Below are 16,324 nucleotides of genomic sequence, written 5' to 3'. Positions count from 1 at the left end.
GCGCTTATGGGAGGCGAAGCTGATCCCACATCTGCAAGTGCAGGGTTCCTATGCCTTCCTCGCAAGCCTTTGGTGCTGGCCACTGCCAGAGACAGGATACTGGGCTAGATGGACCACAGGTCTGATCCGGTCCAGCGATTCCTATGCGCAGAGAGGTTAAGGGATTTGCCCAAGGTTCAGTGGGTAGCAGAGCTGGGAGTGGAAGGCTTGAACCTCAAGACTGATCTTTCTCCCTTTTCTCATGCTAGTAGTAACTGGGCATCTTCCCTGGCTGTAGCTTCTCACAACGTCGCCCATCAAAGCGGTAGCCAAGCCTCAGAGAGAACCAAAAAAATCCTGCCTGGTTACCATGCAGAGCTGGTCGGAACATTTGCATTAAACATTTTTTTTCTTGGCAAAATCTGCTGTCAAACACTGGGTGGAGACGTATCTGTTTTGGTGGGACGGTATCGAGGGGCAGGGCGGTTGCATCCAGAGAGGGACCCAGCTTGAAAACATGACCTTGCCGGTCTGAAAATGGACCTTTTGACCCCATTCCGTTTTGGGTTTTGATCCACTGTGGAACAAAATAGATCTTGAAACCTCGAGAAAGTTGTTGTGAAACAGAATCGTTCTATTCCCACCCTTCCTCTGGCCGGATAAAAGGTATTTTCTTTCAGGAAAGATGGTCCATTAACTCTGGCCTCTGAGGCCTTCCTGGGCAGTAGGAGACATCCTGGTAAGACCTAGACAAGTTAAATGTATCTCCTGACGGGCATGAGAATTCTGAGTAGGTGCCACCATCTCAGTGACTCTTTTGGAAACACACGCCTGCAATTCTCCTACCCTTCCAGAAGTGACGCTGGCTGGGATCAGCAAGAACTCCTCCATCTGCCCCTTGCTAGTTTGCCTTGCATAGCACAGAGACAAGGCGGGGGAGGCAACATCTTTTATTGGACCAACTTCTGCTGGTGAAAGAGACACGCTTTCGTGCTAGGCGGCGCTCTCCCTCAGGGCTGGGAAAGGTACTCAGAGTGTCACGGCCAAGTACAAAGTCGGACAGCTCGTTAGGCAGAAGCAGCTAACGTGCTGTGAGAGCTCATTCAAGGGGGAGGATTAGTGGGTTACAGGTTTTTGGAACAAGCCATAAATCCGGTGTCTTTACTGAGTCCGTGCTTTCCAGCATCTAGCACAGGTAGGAACTGACGCTCCTGGGCTCGTCTTCGGAAGGGGTTGCGCTCTTCGAGGAGAGGAACCGAGAGGGCGGATACGGACGGATCGTTCTGGGAAAAGGGTTCGCCCACACGTGATTGGGCGCTTTTGCCTTTTATCCTTTTTCTGCATGCGTCCACCCCCCGTTGTGTGTTAGTGGGGCCTTCAGTGCACCGGATGAGGCACGCCACATGCTGGGATAGGCAGATAGAGAAGCCGTGGACCGTGCGAGTGGGTATTAATCATCACAGCAGTGGAGAGCGTCCGCAAGTTTTGCATCTGTTGTCATGGTTCTGTATAGGCTGCCTTGTCCCCTGGACTGGAAATTATGCAGGTAGGAAACATTATGGGGAAAGGATAACAAGGAAAAGCACGCCAGCAATGAGCGTTCAGGTTCCCACTCCATCCAGCGCGGGGCCCCAATCTCCAGTTGAGAGGGTCTGGGGCTTGTCCTCAGCGTGAGGATGGGATAAATCCAAGCGTGAGCTGGACCCATGGGAGCAGAGGAGGTCACATAATCTATTAGCTATGTGCCGTTAGCTCAGCTTGTACTGACTGAAAATCCAGCAGCTGGAGCAGGGAGTTGTAGCAACTGCTGTGAGTCAATTCAGGCTCTCGTGTCCTGCCCATCGCCGTGGTGTTGGATAAGCGCCGTGTCGGTCTCACAGGCACAAAGTCAACACTGCCAGCAACGAGAGCCGCTGTCTGGGGGGGGGTCCAAAGAATCCCTTTCCCCTGCCCCGCAGAGAGGTGCAGACACAATCAATCGTTGCGCTTCCAAAGCGGGAGGAGCAGTTTAAATCCAAAATGGCAGCAGCCTAGAACGCCCGGACCAGATAATAATAATTCCCTGCTCTTCTATACAGAGATCTCAACATGCGTCATGCCTGGATCATTGCAGATCCAGGGCTCTCAGAGGGACACCAATGTCTTTGTTCGACAAGGCAAGCTAGCAACCTATTTCTAGCCTCGGCCCCATTTTACAGCTGGGGAAACTGAGGCACGGGGACTCACCCACGGCCAGGCAGCAGGTCAGCGGAAGCGCTCAGGAAGAGAACCCAGGTTTTCACAGTCCCACCCCAGCATGTGCTCCTTTAGGCCGTAGTCTTGATCTCAGCTCAGTCTGCTGTTTATGCCAACCTCCCACCCAGTCCCCTTAGTTGACTAGTATCCACCTGTTACGCTTCACGCTGCAGCTCCTGGAAGTTCACAGCACTGCCAGTCTTCTCTCAACTTTGCTAACTGACTGCCTCTGCGCCAGGCCTTTCGGTTTAACACCCCCCCCCCCCCCACACACACACACACCCCCCGATCCTCCTTCAAACTGCCATTTTCCTCTAATCCACTAAGAGGTGACGCTGGAAATTTCAGAGCCAGGTTGAATTTTTCTGAGCAGAGGTGACTAATGGAAATGGCTACGGGCCATCGTTAACTGAACCGTTGTAATGAGGGTCCGGGAAAACAGGTCTGGGAAAACAGCCCCTCCTTCCTCTTTATATCGGGCCCTGTTGTGTCTCTGAGTCGTGGATTTGTGTTACTGATGCAATCTGGGCAGAGCCCATGGAGCTCCCCGAGAACGAGCTGGATTGGATTCCCACTTGGGCATCAGCAGAAGAATCAGCCCCTCAATTCCAGCTGCAGCATCTATCTCTGTTGCAAAGAGCCCAGCTGGATTTGGGGGTGTGGGCAGGTCCTTGGAAGTGACTGGCTGCCGTAGCCATAAGATCAATCAAGGCATCTTCTCTGCCTCCCTGCAACAGCAGCGGAAGAACCAGGTGTGGCTCCGGGATTCTCTGCCCTGGCTCCTGGTTACAATACGTAGGAGCTTCTCTGTTTTGTGTCAGCTGGCGACAGCCCCCAGCTACTGGGGAGAGCCAGACAACAGCGTACTTGGACCAGGCCCCTGTGCCAGCTGCCTGCTGGGGACTCCCCGATGCCAAAGGAATCCCCACCAAGAGACTTTGGGGATGCTTTCTGCTCCCAAGGGGCAGGGGACGAGGCAGAGAACCTGCCCCGTCATCTTTTCATTTAAGCATGGTTGTCAAGGAGCCGGAATAAATTCTAAAAAGCCACAAGGATGGCTTTTCGGCCATTCTATCCACCGGGGGATAGCTGAGACACCTGTCACCAGGGGAAGCTCCCTGCGGCTGCCCTGGAAGTTCGGAGGGGTGCAATACAGAAGCAGTTAACTACCAAAAGCCTAAACAATACAAAATTCAGATCCATGGGCAGAGTAATTTAGCAGGAAAAGGCCCTGGGCCCAGCCTGCCCAACGCCTCGGGTATTACTAATCGGCCTTGCGTGCATAACTCAGAGAAGGGGCACTGCATTTTAAAATCCAGGCTTCCCTCTGGAAGGCGAGAGCAGTTAGCTCTGAGGTTTATATGGACTCGGATAAGCACCTTCTATTGCTGCTACCAGCCCGGCTGCCCTCACTCGGCTGTTCAGTGCAGCCGGGCTGGCCTCCTTCCTCCTGCAGCTCCGACGCCAGAGGAAGAATCCCGTGGGAACGGGCCAGCAGCAAGTCTGCAAGGGGGGGTTTGCCAAACCAAGGATCAGGCCAGCGGATGTCAGGGGAAACTCTGGTTCCTGGATGCAGCCAGTGCCCGGGGCAGAGCTCCAAGAGGCAGGCCAGGGATGCAGAGAGCGTCTCGTGTAACTGAGAGGATCCAAAAGTCACATTACTTTAGATGCTCTCGGCCCAACCATCTGGCAGCAAGAGGACAGGTGCAATACGGCAGCTGCAGCCGACGCCTCCCCGAGCCCCCCTTGTTCCAGCGGGCGTGGCTGGGATCCCCACCCGCCCCCCGGACCAGGAGCGGTGCTGCCCCTCCTCGCTTGAACACGTTCCTGCCTCAGCACTTGGCCCGTCCATCGCCTGGGAGCTGTTTGTAGCTATCGCTCCCCTGCCGGCCCCCGAAGAGCCAGGCCAGGGGTGGCCCCTCCCGCCAGGGGCGTCCTGCTCCGCCCGCGCTCTCACTGTCTCCAGCACCCACTTGTCCTCCCCCCCCCCCCCGGCTGCCCCATGTCCCGCCGGCTCCATCCCTCCCCCACAGCGTCCCCCATCTTGCTTTGTGGGTGGGGAGTCCGGGGGGGAGAGACACTGGACTCTCAGCAGGTCCTCCTCTTAAATGACCCCTCCCTAGCACCTGCCCCCCAGCTCTCCCCAAACCCTCTTCCTTCCCCAATAGCTGCCCCCCATTCCCTCCTCACCTGCCCCCCCGCTCCCCCCACTAAACTTAAAACCCCACCCCATCCCCTGCCCCCCAGCTCCCCTGCACCCCAACCCCATCCCATCACCTGCTCCCAGCCCCATTGATCCCCTAACCCCACCCCATCCCCCGCCCCCCAGCTCCCCTGCCCCCCAACCCCATCCCATCACCTGACCCCAGCCCCACTGATCCCCTAACCCCACCCCATCCCTGCCCCCCAGCTCCCCTGCCCCCCAACCCCATCCCATCACCTGCTCCCAGCCCCATTGATCCCCTAACCCCACCCCATCCCCATCCCCTGCCCCCCAGCTCCCTCGACCCCCCTAACCCCACCCCACCCCCTGACCCCCAGTTCCCCCCGCCCCCGCTCCCGGCTGCAGTGCCCCCTCCGGGCCAGGGGCGGCGCTGGGCCGGGCGGGCGCGGCTCGGGTGGCTCGGCGGGGCCGGATGGAGCCTCTTGCCGGGCCGGGCGCGGCCGCCTCCTCGGCGGGGCCGGGCGGACGGAGCGGGGGGTCGGCGGGGGGGGTCGGAGCCTTTGTGTGGAGCCGAGCGGGGATGGTGCCCGGAGCCGGCCGGGTAAGGGGCGCCGCGGGCCCCGCCCCCCACGGGGGACCCCCCCCTCCGCCCCCCCCCCGGGACGGGACCCCCACCCCCCAGGGGACCCCGCCCCCCAAATCGGGGACCCCTCCCTGCCCCCCTTCGGTATAGCGACCCCCCCTTCCTGCGCCTTCCCGGAGCAGGGGACCCATCTCGCCCCACCCCCTCTCTCGTACCGGGACCCCCCCTGCTCCCCCCTCTGGTGTTGGGGCCCCCCATCTTCCCCCCCCCCCGCTGCAGGGGACTCGGCCTTTCTGTCGGGGATCCCTCCCACACACACACACATGGGAGGCGTCTCTTCCCCCTGCTGTCCCCCCCTTTCCTGTAGGAGACCCCCCCCCAAAAAAAACCTCTCTCTCTCCCTACAAGGGACCCCCCCCCCCGCCTCTCGCCTCTGTCCCTACCTGGCGTTTGGGGAGCCCCCTCCCTGTATCGGGGGCTGCCCCTTTCCTCTCTCTGCCCCCTCCCGCGATTGGCCCCATTCCCCTGCCCCGGCCCTTCCCCCCTTTCATCCATTCCCCCCCTGCTCCCCACCCCCGTGATGGAGAAGAGCCCGTGGTCCCCCTGCCCCCCCGCACATATACACCAATGTGGAGAGCCCCGGTGGGTCACCCCGTCCTCCTGCCCCCTCGTGATAGAAGGCAGCCCCCCTTCACCCTCCCCCCCTCCCCACCCCTGTCCATCCCCCCTGTACCCTGGGGACCTCACCCCCCTCCTTTGGCCTCGGGGGTGTTCACTCTCTAGCAGAGTGAAGACAAGGACGTGGTAAAACACCCAAATTACACCCAGCCCGAGGAGCAACTTCTATAGGAAAAATTAATGAGGCGTGGGGTGACCGTACCCCGTTATGTTCAGGGGTAGCATTGCATGCTCTGAGATCCAGACAGAGTAGCCCCCGTTATCTCACCCTTTCCCTGGTCCATTATTTATCAGACTGGCTTTTCTTTTCCTTTTCCAAGATTCCCTATTTAAGAGAATATCAGCCCCCGCTTGCTAAGAGTCTGCAAACTGGGACATCTTCGCTGCTTATAAACTGGAGCGACCTTGGGCTTCCCCCGGTCACCTTCCGCTCTGGAATGGATCTGGATCTTATCTCTGTTGGTGTCCTGGGAAAATGGAGATTAAGATGCCAGGGCCGCGGTACAAAGCATGCTGCTGCCGTGGAGACGTTTCAGTCCTGAGTAGTCTGTCCACTTTGAAAGCTGTCCAACGGCTCGTAAACGGAAAAGAGGGTGCCGGCCAAGTTGGAGTGGTCTAGTTGGGTCTTGCAGAGATTGGGTTCACAAGTCCACTCTTCTTTAATAATAGTCTGGAAAGAGGGCAGGCGAGCCATGGGCAGGCTATACGACATAGAAAGGTGTTGCCAGTGAGAACCCAGAATTCAAAGGGATTTCGAGAGGTTAGAACGAAGGGCATGACCTGAAATGAGACCCAACCTGGCAAACGAAGGTTAGTATGTGTGGGGGGGTCTGAAGATATTCAGTGGGCAGAAGGAAGCTACAGAGCTGCAAGCGGGAAGAGACCTAGAGGCCTAGTGCGCAGCCAGTGAGGTAGGCATCTGCAATCAAGGTTGTGATGCAAGGAGGCGATAGTTACCTTTGTAAAGGTAGCTAACCAGGCTGCTCCAGAACTGATAAGAAGCTGGGAGACAGAGAGCCCCTTATACGCAAAGAAAAGGACTAGAGTGAAGGAGAGAACCTGCTCTAAGCTTTTCACACTCTTCTGTGAACCTCACATAGGATACCAGGCTAGCTAGCTGCACCACTAGTCTGTTCTGGGGTGGCAGTTCTTCTGTTTTTACTTCCACCCAGTTCTGGTGGTGAAGTGTGAATTGCCCAGAGGTATTTTGGATCTCCTCAAGACAAGAATAGTTGTAATTCCTTGGGTGTTGTCGACGTACAGAAGTTGAACTGGTTTGACTGACATCAGAGCCAGTTTGTGTGTAGTCAAGGCATTAGAAATAATGTCTAGTCTAGTATATGCCCCTTGCAAGAGGGGGAAAAAGAAATCCTTAACCCTCTGCTGCTTCTTTATTCCATTGGTGTCTTTATGCCTTCTAAATTGTACACAATGAAACTCAGGACTAGTCATGTCAGGACTGGAAGACCCTCAAGCCATGTCTACACTGCAAGTGGTACAGGAGCACAACGACGGCACTGTAGCACCGTAGTGTAGACGCTTCCTACAGCAACAGAAGGTGGTTTTCCGTCATTGTAGGCGGTCCGCCGCTCCAAGAGGCAGGATTCTTGATGGCTTTCAGAGGCATGAATTGTTCACATCCCTGAGCACCTAACCTATGTCAACCTAACTTTGAAGTGTAGACCAGGTCTCAGAAATTACAGTGATGAGGGTAGCAGACGAACGTACATGGAATGGAATCATAGAAATGTAGGGCTGGAAGGGGCCTCGAAAGGACTTCCCTCCCTACGCCGAGGCAAGATTAAGGATACTGAGACCATCCCTGACACGTGAGTCTCTAACCTGGTCTTAAAAACGTAAAGAATTTCTATCTATATATAGAATTCAGGAGCTCTCAAGTTCCAACATTATAATCATTAGGCCAGATTACACCCCCCCATTTAGGGGAGTAGCCAGGACGCTGTCGCTTTTGTCTGTCCTTTCATTTGTGACATGCACCTCACCTCCCTCCATATTTTGAACGGGTAATTGAAGAGACGATCTCCAACAAGGCAGCTGTTTCTTACGCAAGCGTGAAACGTACCGGGACATTTCACCCCAAACCAGCAATGAGTCTGAAGTTTAAACTCTCGCGTTTTCCTTTTTCTAGAGCCCTTTGCCCTGCCAGCTGCTGGATGCTAAGCACCTGACGAATGAATGAATAAGGAGCTGACCAGGAGGAGGTACTCTTGAGCAACTGCTAAGATGGGCATGAGGATCAAACTACACAGCACCGATCACCCCAACAACCTGCTGAAGGAACTCAACAAGTGCAGGCTGTCGGAAACCATGTGCGACGTCACCATCGTGGTGGGGAGCCGCTCCTTTGCCGCACACAAAGCAGTGCTCGCCTGTGCGGCTGGCTACTTCCAGAACCTCTTCCTAAACACGGGACTGGACGCTGCCCGGACCTATGTGGTGGACTTCATCACGCCGGCCAACTTTGAGAAGATCCTGAGCTTCGTCTACACCTCGGAGCTCTTCACGGACCTCATCAACGTGGGCGTCATATACGAGGTGGCGGAAAGGCTGGGCATGGAGGATCTGCTCAAGGCCTGTCATTCCACCTTCCCCGACTTGGAGAGCTCAGCTATGACCAAGCAGCCCTCAGCTGAAGGCCGTTCAGGTCTTTTGAGCGGCACAGCGACAGAACCAAACCATTCCCTGGGTGAACTCCGGAGCAGTGGGGAACACTTTGGCCCTGAGCGGAACTGCCTCTTGCATGGGGAAATGGCAGGTGGCTACAAAGAGGATGACAGGAATCCCTTGAGTGAAGCTGGCCATAACCTGCCCTTGATGCATCAATCGCCTCCAAAGACGGACGAGCAGGAACTGACGGGGCAGTTTGCTTCTGCCACCAACGCGGTGTCTCAGCCCAGCCTGGGCAACGTAAACATGGCCGTTCAAACCACCGCAAGCTCCTGCCAGCCCTATAAGATCCAGAACAATGGGGACTACAGCAAGACCAGCTTTTTCACTGCTGACACCTCCCTGGACATCTCCACTGGGAGCAACTCCTGCCCCAGCAACAGCGACCATTCCAAAGACCAGGGCTTCGGGCAGATGGACGAGCTGCAGCTGGAGGACCTAGGGGCAGACGGGCTGCCTTTCGAAGATGCCGGCGAAGAGCTGGGCCCGGTGGAGGAGGTGATCGAGCTGAGCGATGACAGCGAGGAGGAGCTGGCCTTTGAGAACGACAGCCGGGAGAACAAGGCCGTGCCCTGCCAGGTGTGCAAGAAGGTCCTGGAACCAAACATCCAGCTGATCCGCCAGCATGCGAGGGACCACGTTGACCTGCTGACCGGTAACTGCAAGGTCTGCGAGACCCACTTCCAGGACCGGAATTCCAGGGTCACCCACGTCCTGTCCCACATTGGGATCTTCCTCTTCTCCTGCGACATGTGTGAGACCAAGTTCTTCACCCAGTGGCAGCTCACCCTCCACCGGAGAGAGGGGGTGTTCGACAACAACATCATCGTCCACCCCAGCGATCCGCTGCCCAGCAAGATCAACCTATTTGGCGGGGGGCCCAGCTCTGAGCTAGTATGCACCGCTTGCGGGAAGCCACTGGCCAAAGATTTCCACACCGTCCGGGGCCACATCCTGGACCACGTGAACTTGAAAGGCCAAACGTGTGGCGTGTGCGACCAGCGGCACCTCAACCTCTGCAGCCTGATGTGGCATACCCTGTCCCACCTGGGCATCTCCGTCTTCTCCTGCTCCATCTGCGCTAACAGCTTTGTGGACCGACAACTCTTGGAGAAGCACATGGCCGTCCATCAGAGCCTGGAGGAGGCCCTCTTCCGGTGCCATTTCTGCGGCCAGAGCTTCAAGCTGGAAGCAGCTTACCGCTACCACGTCAGCCAGCACAAGTGTGGCGGCAGCCTGGACGTCGTCCGGCCCAGCTTCGGAGACCGGCTCCAGCAGCAAGCCTTCCAGAAGAGGAAGCTGCCTGAGGAATTCCTGGGCGAGGACCTGGCTCTGCAGAACCAGCCAGGAAACAGTAAGTACAGCTGCAAGGTCTGCGGGAAGAGGTTTGCCCACACGAGCGAGTTCAACTACCACCGGAGGATCCACACCGGAGAAAAGCCTTACCAGTGCAAAGTGTGTCACAAATTCTTCCGCGGCCGCTCCACCATCAAGTGCCACCTGAAGACGCACTCGGGAGCCCTCATGTACCGATGCACTGTGTGTGGACACTACAGCTCTACCTTAAACCTCATGAGCAAGCACATAGGCGTCCACAAAGGCAGCCTGCCCCCCGATTTCACCATCGAACAGACGTTCATGTACATTATCCATTCCAAAGACGCGGAGAAAAACACAGACAGCTGATTGGGCGGCACTGGGGGAGGGGCGCGGGAGCAAAGGCTGATTACAAAGTGGTGACTTTTTTTTTTAAGTTTAATGCTCAGACATCGTGGACGGAATTCTCCTGTTTTTTGGCCTTGCCTTGGGATTTTCCCATCAGCGTCCTGCAAATTAACAGCATGTGGCTAAGTCAAGAAGCCCATTCTGTTTTCTTACCTCCGGTCCTGTTAGAGGCCACTGAGTCCGTGGGCTGGCATTTCTGGCCGGGTTTTGGATCTAATAAATGGACAACGGGCTCCTTCAACCAGGGTAACCCTTGCCTGGCCTCCCTCGGGTTTGAGATCACACACAGATTTATGCTGCTATGGATCCTGACACCCAGCTTCAGTAGAGAAGGGCAGAGCTGGGATGGGAAGGTAGTGGACGCAAAAAGACTGGTTGGTTTTCTTCTAGGCGTCACTGGAGCTTTGCCGGGAGAAGGGGTTGGCAGGCAGCGGGGGATGCTCCAGGAGATCAACTTGATGCTAGAAAGGGTTATTAGTGCAACTTCTGCAGGGGGATTGTTCTCTGTTTGAAGCTAGCTGCTGTTTCTGGTGTGGGCCACCCTAGCAGCCCATCTGAGCCAGGGCTGCTGTTGCTGATTAGCCCCCCCTCCACCCTCTCACGTACTACTTCTGAAGTTTGAAAGTCACATTTGGGAGACAGGGAGATGAAGGAGTAATAGGGGCAGAGCTTCTCTGGAGAAAGGAGGAGGTCTCTCTCCATAAACTAGGAGTGATTGTCGAGGGGGGAGACGTCACTGAGCCAGGGGAAGCACGTAGCAAATGCTGGCAGCAGAGCTGGTTTCCCCCTTGTTCTCCGAACAGAAAAGTTGTTAGCGCAGATCGTCCAAGTCCTGCGATTCTGTGGCCTACAGCAGCACGTTAATGCCACTGGGGCCCGGGTCGGTAGCGCAGCAGTCTGGGGGTCGGAGTGTCTAGGGCAGCGGTTCTCAACCTATTTACCGCTGTGGGCCGCGCATGCAGCTCTCTGTGTGTTATGTGGGCCACATCCACACAATACGTACACTACCTGGATGGCCCTGAGGATGTCACATGGGCTGCATCTGTGTGCTGATTGGGCCGCAAGCGGGCCGCAGGTAGAGAACTGGCTTAGAGCATCTGGTGTCCCTGTGCGAATGGTGCTAGGGCCTGTGCAAAACCCTCTTAGATGAGCATGAAAGGAAATCGTTGTCTTAACTCCTGGGCAGGTGTCTGCAGGAGGCGTGTTCTCCCGCTAAAGGATTAGCCCCCCACGGCAATGGAAGGGCCTCTGCATCAGTGACATGGTTTCTATCGAAGGACGCTGTCGGTGCCGACGTAAGTTTGGCCCTTCTGCTTTCGCTGGGGAAGGCTGTTGCTGGTGGGTGGGGGTGGCTTTTCCAGCATTCTTGCCCTTGGGGTGGGGAGTGGAAAGGACTGAATATGACATAGGTGGCAGCCTCGGGTGAAGCTGTGCCTAGGTGACTTGTTCTACCTCACAACCTGGAAGCGCTCGGGGCTCAAAGCCACGGTGACCTGTGGACAGGCTCCTGCGCTTCCATACGCAGATGCTGTTACAGAACAAAACTCTCTGCAAGCCTCTCCTCCCCCAGGGAGCCGCTCTCTGCTCCTCAGGAGGGACAGACTCGCACTCGCTTCGCTCGAGGTGGTACGCTAAAAATAGCTGGGTGGGCGTTGCTGCTCCGGCCGTGGCTCAGGCAAACCACCTGAGTCCAAGCCGCCGGGGGGCTCGCTGGAACCGTCACGGGCGCTGCAGTGTCCACGCTATTTTTAGAGCACCTGCTCGAGCAAAGTTAGCAGGAGTCTGTCTAGCCGGACTGGGAGATTCGGTCCCAGCTGCAGTGTAGACACCCTTCGATAAGCGGCGCTGGTCTGACCAGATTGCCTGGGAGCTAGAAGTTCCTGGGTTCTAATCCCACTGCTAACACTAACTTCACTGTGGCCTTGGGCAAGTCGCGTCACCTCTCAGCCTCAGTTTCCCCGTCTGTAAAATGGGGTCGGTAATACTTGTGGTACCTACCTACCTCTCTGGAGTGTGGTGACGATTAGCCAGTTAATGTCTGTAAAGTCTGTGGAAGATGAAAAGCTCTCATAAGTATTTATTCTAGAGGAACGACCCTCCATGTTCCTTTTCAAACCCTGTCCCCCATCACCCCAGGTGTATAGCAGCCCAGTGGCGTTCCCTTCCGCCATGGTCTGCCCTCCGTTTCTGGGTCCTGTGAAGCAAACACTACTGATAAAAGATAACCTGAGGACTGGAAGAGGAGCAGAGGCCGCACTCCAGAAGGAAGTTCGTTGAAGGGTTAAGGAAGGCAGGAGTGTGAGGTCTGATGGGGCTACAACTTTAGAACTTCACTGTTGTGTGAACCTTGGGGAGCGAAGTGAGCCCCTTGTCTCCTGATGATTAACGCGCCAATTGGTAGAGTCAGGAATGGTACAGACTCCGCCAGTCAGACTTTGTGCTCTGGGGGCAGGGTGGGCTTTGCAGAGGGGCAGCATCCGTGGCTGCATTTGGAAGCTCCTGTTTTTAGCAGTTGTCAGGATCCTCCCTGCCCGCCGCTGATGATTGTCGTTCCAGTGCCAAGGTTTAATGCCCCCGTCGGCGAGGGCATAGTGCAAGTGATGGAGACAAAGCCCTGAAGTTACCATGCTGCTTCTTCCGGGCAGTGCCGGAGCTTGCTTGGGGAACCAGCCGCAGCTCATTCACAGAAAGCTCCCCTGCCCAGACGGTGAATAGCCCAGCTGACCTCTGCTCCCTGTTTTCAAATACCGGCGCCCCAGCCCAATCCCATAGCATCCAGTTAAACAGAATCCACGCCGGCCTCCTTTGGAAGGAGAGAGGAAAAGTCTGTGGTGGCGAGATTGTTGTCTGAGTATTGCCCTCCCCGTCTGTGTCATATTAACCAGCTTTTGGGGTGTTGTATGCAGACCTCCCTGGTGGCTCCAAACGTAACCAGCCTCTTGCGATGGCCCTCCGTGGAAGATGTTTAAGAGAGGAAGCAGATATGGAAATGACAAATATCTAGTTCTTGGTTAAATCTGCCCCAAACTTTGTTAGCACCAGTTGACTTCTGACTTTGTGTCAAAATGAACAGGTTAGCCCACGATCGTCATATAGGGGCTTCGTGCACCTTTCCCTGTAGCATCTGGTGCTGGCTAGATGGGCTGCAGGTCTGATCCGGTCTGGGAGTTCCTATGCAGGATGTTCAAGGAGGCAGGAAGGCTTGAGTGCAGGGAGATGTCTGAAGCCGGGCGTCGTTCTGAAACGTCCCAGAAGTGGGTGGCATGCTCAGTTGCCTGGTAGCAGGTCTGCGGCCCCGAATCAAAGCAGTGACGCAAAAGCCTTTATGGCAAAAAAACAAAACAAAACAAAAAGAGAGATGCTTGGACACTGAAACACTAATGGGCAAGCGATGCCCTGCCCCAGGCCAGGGGAGAGGAAGCCAGAAGGCCGCTCTTTTCCATGGCCACGCCTACAGTCCAAGCTACGGGTGTGAGCCCGTTTGTGTATACAAACTCACGGAGGGAGCAGAGGTCGCACAGGTGGCGGCAGTGAAGCGATGGCTTTGCCATGCCGAGTGCAGACCGCTCTGAAACTGGTGGGTATTTACTCGGCACAGCTAAGCCAGGCCTCCGCTGCCTGTGACTGGCTACGTCAAGGTGTAACCGTAGCCAGTGTGTAGAGGAAGGAGGGAGAGATCTCGGCTCAGGCAGGGAGCAGCCAGAGCTCGCGTCCCGGCCTATCTCTGTGTCTTAGACTCTTCCCTGGGTTAGCGTGACCCCTTGACGCTCTCACCCAAAACACTCCGCAATGGGCTGCAGTTTGATTCGTGCCATTGCAAGTGGAAAAATTGTGATTCGCACAAGTCTGTCACGAGCGTAAGCCCTTCGTTTTTCTTCCCTGAATTCTCTGAATTGGGATGTTCCCAGGTGGACCAAAACTCGGGGTCTCCCTCCCAGCCTGAAGATCCAGTGGCAGGATCTAGCCCTTGTCCTCCTGCGCGCCCTTCCTCAATATGTCAGACCCACACTCCATGGAAGCATTTCCATTGGCTTGGGTGGGCTTTGGACCCCGGTCCTAACCCATGAGACTATGGCCAGTCTCCAGTGGGTCCGCGTGTCTTCTCCTGCTCGGTGTCACAATCCGTAACATTCTGTTCTCCACCTTGCTTTCATAATAGAGCTGCTGTTCGGCCTTGCCAGCCAGGCTAGGAGGTCAAGTGGTCCTCAAGAACAATGGCCGTGCTGCTTGGGGAGTCAGGAGGGGCAGGATTAGGTGGAGTCCAGAGTTGGAAGGAATATCTCTCATGCTTTCCCTCTGAAACCAGGGCCGGCTGCTCTGATCCTGGGGCTAGAGTCCCAAACCCAAACCGGTCCTGCTGATGCTCACGGAGCTGGCTCCAGCACTATTTTTTGATTTGCTGCCTCATAATTATTTATGCCCCGGCTCAGCTTCAGAAACAAAACGCTATTTATAATGGGAAAAGGAAACAGTATTGTCTGGTGGGCCAAAAGGGACTGGAAGAGAGGGTTTTATTCCCAGCTCTTTCACTGGCTCCGTGTGTGGGCTTGCCTCAGTTCCCCCCCCATCTGTAAACGTGGGGGGCACTAAAAAATACCTACCTCACGTGGGGGAGGGTGTGAGGTTTAATTCATGTTTGTAAAGTGCTTTGAGATCCTTGGCAATGAAATGGGGCGGGGGGCGGGGGAGGGGGGGCAGGTTATAGAAGGACAACATGTTATCAACTGTCCAAACTGCATTGTAGGGGTCTGTTTAATCCCAAGCACTGACATGCTACTGGAGCTTGAAGCAAGCTGCCTCTCTCTAGCCAAACGGCAGCGGAAGACATAACCGTATGAGACTGAGCTCTTTATTTCTGAAACACAAAGGGTGTTTTGCTTTCACGCCTCCCCTCTCTCGAAGAATCCAGATCTCTTTTAAAAAAAAAAAACACAGAAAAAACCCAGAGTTGTCATTGCTGTCTAATCTTTTCATTAAGTTAATCGTAGGTACTGACCGGATATTTAAGTGGTTACTATCTATTTGCTGTAAAGTTTTGTATATTTTGTAAACTTTTCCCCCCAGAAATAGTAGATGTCTAAAATCGTTGTACATCGGATTCTTTTATACTCCATTGTTCAGCACAAAGTGTGGTTTTTATTTAGAATAATAAAATGGAAAACGGCGCCCGCTTGTGCTTGGTGTCTTTTTATTTATTTATTTGAATCCGCAGGTCGACATTTCTTCCTTTTTGGTCAAGCACTGCGTGTGTCCAGGACCCTATTCCTGTGCCCAGGGCGGTGGCAGAGGTCGAGGATCAAAGGTAATTCAGCTGCACTCTGCCTGGCAAATTAGACTCTGATTCTAATGCATCCTTCCAGTGGGATCTGGGGAGCAGAGAACGACCGTGGTGCTGTTTATGCCAACGGAGTGAATCCCCCTGCATGGCCCCAGGGGGGATTCTCAAGGAGTCATTTATGCCGCCTTTGAGGCCCTTTTATGCTGCCAGAGTTAGTATAATTGCGAATCAGGCCTAGAAAGCCAGCTGGATGTCTCCCCATTGGCAAACCAAAATAAAAAGCTGGCAATGCTGGGATTTTCAAGAGGCCCATTAACTGTTCCCTTCTCTAGGGATGAGGCTGCCTTCTCCAGGCAGGGATAGAATGAACTGGTTGTTGAGCTGATGCAAACAAATTAGGCAGCCATTCCTCGGGGAATTCGTCTCGAGTGCATCTTGGACAAAACCCAGACGTTCATCTCTGTGGAAGGGCTGCCGTATGCGGGAAGCAATGAACAGAAAGTCACTTTGATTCACTCTAGCATGCCTGCTAGTTTAATAGATTCAGATGTGAGGGTGGACTGGTGTCTCCCTGGGCACGCTCTTTGCTTCCCCTTCTCACGAACCAGGACTGTTCCTTGGTCCTCTGGGAAAGATAGACTTATGGAGGCGCTGGCGTTGCACTTAGGAGCTTTGAAAGAAGCTCCAGCGACTACAAGTCTTTCCATATTGCTATTGCATTTACATGGAAGCCACCCAGATATTATTTTGATGGGCAGCAGTGTGACCTCCTAAAGGGCTAGATCTGGATTCAGTTCCCATCTGTCCCAAACTTCATGTGTGATCTTTGGCAAGTCACTGCCTCTCTTTGTACCTCAGTCCCCAACCTGCATAATGGGACTGATAATTATGGGTGTCTGTCTCGTCTGTTTGCATTGGAAGCTCTTTGGAACAATTGTGTCCGCACTGTTCCCTAGCCATCTCAGCTGGCACCTCATGGTGCTCCTGCAATATA

At 55.0% G+C, this 16,324-nt stretch overlaps 1 protein-coding gene across 1 annotated transcript; it reads left to right on the top strand.

The window, feature by feature from the left end:
* Positions 1-7,857: 7,857 nt before the first annotated feature.
* Positions 7,858-10,903, top strand: ZBTB39 (zinc finger and BTB domain containing 39). The gene has a single exon (XM_067529678.1). It carries the CDS (start codon positions 7,884-7,886, stop codon positions 10,011-10,013), a length of 2,130 nt encoding a protein of 709 aa, XP_067385779.1. The 5' UTR covers positions 7,858-7,883; the 3' UTR covers positions 10,014-10,903.
* Positions 10,904-16,324: the final 5,421 nt, after the last annotated feature.

This window comes from Emydura macquarii, unplaced genomic scaffold (assembly GCF_026122565.2).
Source record: "Emydura macquarii macquarii isolate MOO-44397 ecotype Brisbane River unplaced genomic scaffold, CSIRO-AGI_Emac_v2 contig_2994, whole genome shotgun sequence".
Lineage (NCBI taxonomy): Eukaryota > Metazoa > Chordata > Testudines > Chelidae > Emydura > Emydura macquarii.
This window is presented reverse-complemented; position numbering and strand designations above follow the sequence as displayed.

Excerpts from the sequence above, each read along its gene's own strand:
- ZBTB39 (XM_067529678.1), top strand. The coding sequence starts at position 7,884 with ATGGGCATGAGGATCAAACTACACAGCACCGATCACCCCAACAACCTG.